Source organism: Sardina pilchardus, chromosome 12 (genome assembly GCF_963854185.1).
Source record: "Sardina pilchardus chromosome 12, fSarPil1.1, whole genome shotgun sequence".
Lineage (NCBI taxonomy): Eukaryota > Metazoa > Chordata > Actinopteri > Clupeiformes > Clupeidae > Sardina > Sardina pilchardus.
Window position 1 is genome coordinate 28,664,758 of NC_085005.1, and position 7,500 is coordinate 28,672,257.

General features: G+C 48.4%; 1 protein-coding gene across 1 annotated transcript in view; it reads right to left on the minus strand.

Annotated features, from left to right (window-relative positions):
- LOC134097646 (neurexin-3b) overlaps positions 1-7,500 on the minus strand; it is a 257,163-nt gene that overhangs the window by 147,679 nt on the left and 101,984 nt on the right. The window contains exons 13-15 of the mRNA XM_062550574.1: positions 6,595-6,785; positions 5,989-6,162; positions 2,841-2,960 (exon numbers count right to left, since the gene is read on the minus strand). Of these exons, the coding sequence (XP_062406558.1) occupies positions 2,841-2,960; positions 5,989-6,162; positions 6,595-6,785 (485 nt within the window). The remainder of the gene's footprint in view (positions 1-2,840; positions 2,961-5,988; positions 6,163-6,594; positions 6,786-7,500) is intronic.

Genomic DNA, 7,500 nt, shown 5'->3' on the forward strand with positions numbered 1-7,500 from the left:
ACACACACACACACACACACACACACACACACACACACACACACACACACACACACACACACACACACACACACACACACACACACACACACACACACACACACACACACAAACAGACACACACACACACACACACACACACACACACACACACACACACACACACACACACACACACACACACACACAAGGACACGCACATGTATATGCATACACACACCCAGAGACAGATGTTTTGCGAGGAAGGGAAAGCAATGGCAATTCCACAGACAGTCACACAAACACACACACACACACACACAAACTAGAATATACATGTTCAGAGTCAGACACGAGAGAGAGAGAGAGAGAGAGCGATAGAGAGAAAGAAGGAGAGAGAGAGAGGGAGAGAGAGGCAGAGGCACAGAAGCAGACAGAGGGAAAGAGAGAGACGTGCATGGAGCGCCAAGCAGTTCACACACATTCCCTTACACACACACACACACACACACACGGCTAAGATCCTCTGCAGAGAGAGCCTTGCTAACAGCGCCGTGAGCTCCATCCCCTGCTACTGGAGCATGAAGCGTCTTTCATTAGCAGGGCTCCTCTGTGATTAGCCTAGCGAGCGCGTGCGTACGGGCGGGCAGTCCCTACCCCTCCTGCGGGGATTACTGCCCAGCAGGGCCCAAAGGAGGCCACACCACGCCACACCATGGCATGCCATGTGGGCACTCCTACAGGGCAGCCTACAGTAGGCACGCACGGCCACACGCCAACAAAACATACTGAGCGCTAATTGGCATCCCACTCATGTGTTGCAATCTCACACACATGTTGGCACACACATACAGCACACACACACAAACACACACACGTACGTACATATACATACATATACATATACAGTGCATGCATAAATGTATATGCATTCACACAAAAGAGTTCTACGGTGTGAGAGAATGAATGTGAGAATTGAGAATGTAATATCTAACAACCTTCATTCACTATGACCTCAACCCATCTTTCTCAAATGCAAAATGCATTGTGTCAAAGACACTGGGGTGATCAAAACACTCTCTTATTGACTCTTTGTGTGTGTGTGTGTGTGTGAGGGGGTGATGGATAGTGTGTGTGAGTGTGTGTCCTAGCTGAGATGGAAAAACGAGGGGAGCCGATTTCATGCTCTGGGAATTGCATTTCATTGAGCTCACAACCCTCTACCCACTCTAACTCACTCACTCACACACACACACAAACACACACACACACACCAATTCACCCTATGCATGTGTGCCACCTAGTGTTTGTTTGAGTGTCTGCAGTTCTGCAGTGTGAGGAGATCAGAGTGTAGGTCCAGCCCTCACCTCACCCACTCCAGCCTGTCGAGGAGTGCGGATGAAAACCCCCCCTGCGCCACTGACGCCACTGAACACAGCCAGCCTCCAACTGAAGCCTTGGAGGAGACGTCAGCGATGCTTCACTCCCAGCATCCTCTAGGATGGAGGAGGGACGGAGGGATGATGATGAATCACCAAGCCCACGCCAGACCTCCGCCCACAAGTAGGCCTCCGAGTCCTCTACCCAGACCTCCACCCTCCATGCCATCCTTCACCCTGGCATCACAATGAGCCCAACGACTCCACCAACTCCCTCAATTACATCCAAATGCTTTTTTTTTTTCGTCAAGCAACAGTGTGCAGCAACATTGTCTAAAACTGGTTTTGGCAAAGAGAGCTTTTTATCAGCATCAACAAGTGTGGTTGTCGGTGTTTTTATGCTCAAGTTTTTTTTTTTTTTTCCATGCACTTTAGGGAGTGAAATTGCTCATTTTTACGCCAAACCCTTTTAGTATTGCTTTAACAAAAACGGAATGTAAAACAATTCCTCACGGAGCCAATTTTCTGGCTCTCAGAGATGAAAATGCCGGGGCACCCTGATTAAAAGTGTCATGGTGATGGAGTGCCACTCGCCAACGCCCCCTGGTCAAAAACACGCCGGAGCTAGTTAAAACGGGATCGCACATTAACACCTTGGCTTCATCAATAAAGCCTCCTCTTCTCTCAACCCAATGAGTAATAGAGAATGAAAGGCTGATAGAGAAAAGGAGAGAAGGACAGCGAGAGAGGAGGAGGAGGAGGAGGAGGAGGAGGAGGAGGAGGGGGAGGAGGAGGAGGGAGCCATTGGAAGGTTAGGTGGCTCCGCAGGTAAAGGTCAGTCTCATTTAAATGTCAAACAGCCACTGATGGCCATTGCGTCTGAAGAGCGTCCACCTCATTAGCGCGCCTGCGGCTATGCCACCCGCCCGCTAACTGTATAATGACACACACCACTTCCCTTGGTGCCCACGACCAACACACACACACACACACACACACACACACACACACACACTCTCTCTCACTTGATTCATTTGCATTTCTGAACAAATACTGGTTAATTCAAGCTATGCGGTCGATCACACACAGGTAAAATGATAGCAGTGGACAGCAGTAGACCCATAAAATGGGGCTGCCCAAAGGCAATCCCGCACGCGTCTGAATTCATCTCTTTAACTCGTAAAGCCGCAGCTCCACTCCAGTCCTCACACACTTTTCAGTCATTTCACACTTTCAATTTCCAGTAGCGAGCAGCAAACAGGCAAAGCCCAAGACCTCCCTAAAGCCCAGAGGCATTTAGGTACTTAGCATTTACCTCTTGAAGTCATCAGAGGTTCACTCGTGGTCATCTCTCTTGTCCACCCACCCACTGCCCACCCAAATCAGGAAGCACGGCCATGCCAGCGGACATGAAACACTTGGTGCCACCCCAGCGGCGTGGGGGGGGGGGGGGGTAATGCCCGGGGAAGGGTGGGTACTCACGATCGTTGCATCGCGTGCCGGTGTAGGAGGTCATGGAGCAGTCGCAGGTGAAGTTCTCCCACTGTTGAATGCACACGCCCATGTTGGCACAGGAGTCCTCCTGGCAGGTGGTGCTGGGGCCTGGCATAGGGAAGTCACCAGCGCCAGAGAGAGAGAGAGAGAGAGGGCAGAGAAAGAACCAATGAGTGAACGAATGAACACATGAATCAGTGAATGCCCAGAGAGAAGAGGGGGCCGGAGGCAAATAAAAACATGGGCATCACCAATGGGCATGCAGGGTGAGTACCCAACAGCATCACCAGAGAGCCAGAGAGAGAGAGAGAGAGAGAGAGAGAGAGAGAAAGAGAGTGATGCAGGCATGCAGAAATGGCATTGCTTGAGTGACATCAACCCTTACAGCAATGCTAGACAGCGCAGACGGACAGTACAGGCAACAGATGGCATTCCATGTGACACATAGACACCTCATCGCAAACAGTAACCAGGCAAACAAAAGAAATAACAACAAAATAAATAAAACAACAAGGTGTTTACTCAGAAAAAAAAACTCCAGGACTGTGACTAACACGGCAGCTGTTGGAGTCGGAACACCTCCCGGATCACCCAGCCCTCTTCCAATTAATATTCCAATTTTAAGAAGTGAGAAAATGTGATTATGACCATGTGAAAAGAAAAATCTGTCAGTTTGTGTTTGTTGGTTTTTCTTTTTTTTTTCAACACAGTCACTATGGTTTCTGTGAATCTTCTTGCAGTAGTTCTTCAAAGTTTGACAAACGAAGTTTGACATTTTCAGGAAGCTTTCATTACATTTTGTGTTCAAGAAATCCAGGATGAAAACAAAAAAGAATGAAAGCATCCTCTCGCAAATGTAAGCGTTCACTGTCGTCAGCGCATGCAAGACAGTGTGAGAAAGAAAAAAAAAACCACCACCACCAATCAACATCTTAAATCAAACAGCGAGAGCACCTCTCCACGTCCTCTGGCTGAGAGGCGCTATTATGGGGTGTTATGTGTGTTTGTGAAGGTGTTTGTCTTCACTTTTGCACTCTCCCAGGACGCCCTCCACTCACCAGCACCCAGCTACTGTACGCCACAGCCATCTTTTTAATGGCATCTGCATTAGCAGCTATCATTAACGTCACGGAACATAAGGAGAACACTCTAGCATCCTTTAACGAGGACACATAATTGTGGGTAAGTATGACAGGCATTTCTACATTTCATTTGCAGTGAGCACGGAAGGGCCATGATTCAAGTGCAATTGCTCTCCATACAGTACATCAAGTAACGTAGTAATGCCTGGCATTTCTTACTAAAAGCTTCCCCCCCTTAAAGCCATGCTGCCACTACTGAGCTTCCACAACTCTTCTAAGTATACTGCCACACTGGTGTACTGTAGTGTACTATAATGAAGTCTACAGTATGTGACGGGGGCTCAGGAGCTGTTGCAATAGCTGCAAAGTACCATGACGTTCAGCTAGTCTGCTCATTCATAATTCAGACTCCTCACTGGCAGGCAAATGTAATGTGACTGGCAAACACACACACACACACACACACACACACACACACACACACACACACACACACACACACACACACACACACACACACACACACACACACACACACACACACACACACACACACACACACACACACACACACACACACACACACACACAGTACTCAGCATGCATTTCTAAAATGCATGAGCGACACGTCAACATGTGTACTGTACTTTGGCAGGCTGAATATGCCCATAAATTAGCGGGGGCTAATCATAGGTTGGGCGCTCACGAGCAGTGAGGTGGCATCACCTCCTGCAACTTTAATCTACTACCTCCTGCTCTGGACAGCTAGATGAACCACCATTAGCGCGGGCCGTGAAGGGCAGGAACACAAGGACGAGAGAGAGACATAGAGAGAGCCATAGAAAGAGAGAGAGAGAGAGAGAGAGAGAGGGGAGGAGGGGGAAGAGAGAGAGCACCAACAACGAAGCTCAGACAACATAATTACAGTCTAGGGAAGGAGCTCATGTTTTATTTACCTTCCTCTCCTGAAAAGAATTATCATTTCTTATCTCTCTCTCTCTCTCTCTCTCTCTCTCTCTCTCTCTGTCTCTCTCTCTCTCTCTCTCTCTCATCCCATACCCACTATCTTAGCAGAGAGCTGGGCTCCTAGTGAGAGGTCGGACACGGGCAAAGTGACATCTTCACACACCAGCACCCAGTGCACACACACTTGACACTTTCAGCCAGAGTTGAGGAGGAGAAGGAGGGGGGAGGGGAGGGGAGGTGGAGTTGAACCGTCTACCTTGGAGGTCGGCTTTGGTGAAACCAACTTTAGTTGGGAAGAAAGAGATTGAAGGAGAGAGGGGTGAGAGAGAGACCGTGAGAGAGAGAGAAAGAAAGGAAGACCGAAAAAAAGAAAGAGGGAGAGAGAAAGAAAGCAAGAAAGACAGAGAGAGAGAGTGGGGGAGAAGTGTACAGAGCACAGTTAGTGAGGGACCAGTGAGTGTTAGTCAGAGACAGTGGATTACATAAGGTCAGGACAGTTAGTCAGTGGATTAGGCATACAGTCTTAGGAGTTATTCATTTAAAAGAGGCTACACACAATTCAACTGGGCAACATTTGAAAGGGTGGGCAAATCTGCATCAGAGAGCAATAACTGCAGGCGTTACAGTAATGGCTGCCATGAGTGCAGTTGTTTGCACTCAATTTGGAGAAATGAACAAGCTTGTCACTTACACAGAGCCCAGTCTGCAACTATGTCTTTTTACTTTGATCATGGGCTCCATCTAGTGGCTAGACTATGCAACAACACATTTCTTTCAGCAAAAAAACTGAAAATGATGAGCCTATCTCCTCTCAGTTGAGTTTATTATAATCATAAGTTTAAAACATGCTTGCATCTAGTGCATATTGCAAAATATCAATAAGGTTATCGTGGTATATCAAGTGTTGTGCGAGAGGCTTTGTAGAGTATTCAGTGTTAGTATTGAACCAGAGATGAAAAAATCAGACAAATTTAGCTATACGTGAATGGAACGGTAGTCAGTGTATTTCACTGAAAGATTAAGGACAGATATTCAGTGTGGTTGAACAAAGCTCTTCGAGGGGGGCGATGTGCACAGTGGAAGCTCACCATCGCATCCGCGCTCGATCTGACCACTGCGGAACAGGGCGTCGTTGATCAGGTCCGGCAGGCGGCCGTTGAGATCCACGGAGGCCAGGCAGCCCTGGAAGCCCTCGCGGGACACCACCAGCTTGGGCAGGTTCTGGTACATGTTGGGCCCGAGACCGGCCACAAACAAATCACCTGCGGAGGAGGAAGAGGAGGAGGAGGAGGAGGAAGAGGAGGAGGAAGATGAGGAAGAGGAGGAGGAGGAGGAGGAGGAACATAGATCAGAGAGATCAGTCCCACAGGGTTGGCTACCACGTACACACACTACTAATGCATCTCAATGGCAAACTGAGAGCCCATATCTAATACTGAAGTCACAGAAGGGATCCTACCTCTCTAAAGATAATAGCACAGGTAGGGAATGCCCGTATACTGTATTGCATGTACTGTATGAGTGTTCTCACACTGAACCCAAGCTTCATTTCATTACAGGATTTTGCACCAACTAAAGACATGCTGCTATAAATTCAATGAAAAATGGATTGATCGTCTACATTCTCTTATTCAAATCATTCCTAACTCCAGTGTGTGGGATCCTTGTGTTGAGTGTGATGCTTCAGTGGTCACCTTTGAGGTCCAGGTTCTTGGCACCGTTGACCATCTGGCTGACGGACTTGGTGTCCACCTTGAGGGTGTGTGTGTTGGTGGCGTCGCGGGTGATGACCACGCTGTGCCACTGGTTGTCGTTGAGGGGGCTGTCGCTGTTGCCCTTCAAGAGGCTGGGACCGTTGCCCAGGTCAAAGACGTAGTGTATGAACCTGGAGACACACACACACACACACACACACACACAGTTATTTACTCTTCCACTCCACTTCCCCCCCTTTAAGTGCCACTCCACAAAAAAGGTGCCTCTTCTTCTCATATCACACTCAAGGGTCCTTGTTCCTATGACAACACTTGAGCTATGCTCTGTTTCTCACCGGATCGCATTGAGAGCGAGAGCATACACGCAAGAGAGAGAGAGAGAGAGAATGTGAGTGTGTGTGTGTGCGCGTGTTTGTGTACGCGTGAATGACAGAGAGAGAGAGAGAGAGAGAGAGAGAGAAAGTGAGAGAGAGAGAAAAGGCTGTATCTTCAAGTGGGTCAGGCCACAGTTGAGAGTACACCACTCACTACGCTGAACCTGAGTCAATGTACACAACCTCTCAGCTCAGGTCACCAGACTCTGGTGTTGTTGAAACAGTGGCATCAGTGAGAGCCCTCTCCTCTCCTCTCCTCTCCTCTCCTCTCACAGGGCCACGACTGCTCGACAGAGGACGGGTACCTCTGTGCCCACACATCAAAGAGCCTCTCCGAGAGAAGATTGAGAGGCTTTTTCATCATTTTATGCTCCCTCAACGCCTTTGACTTTGATGTCACATGACTAGAAATGAGACTGCACAGCCATGACAAACCAATCTATCTAATAGGAGCAGGGTTGTAAAAAAGGGCCAAATGTTATCATTTCCCCCCTGACTTTCTTCCCCTAGA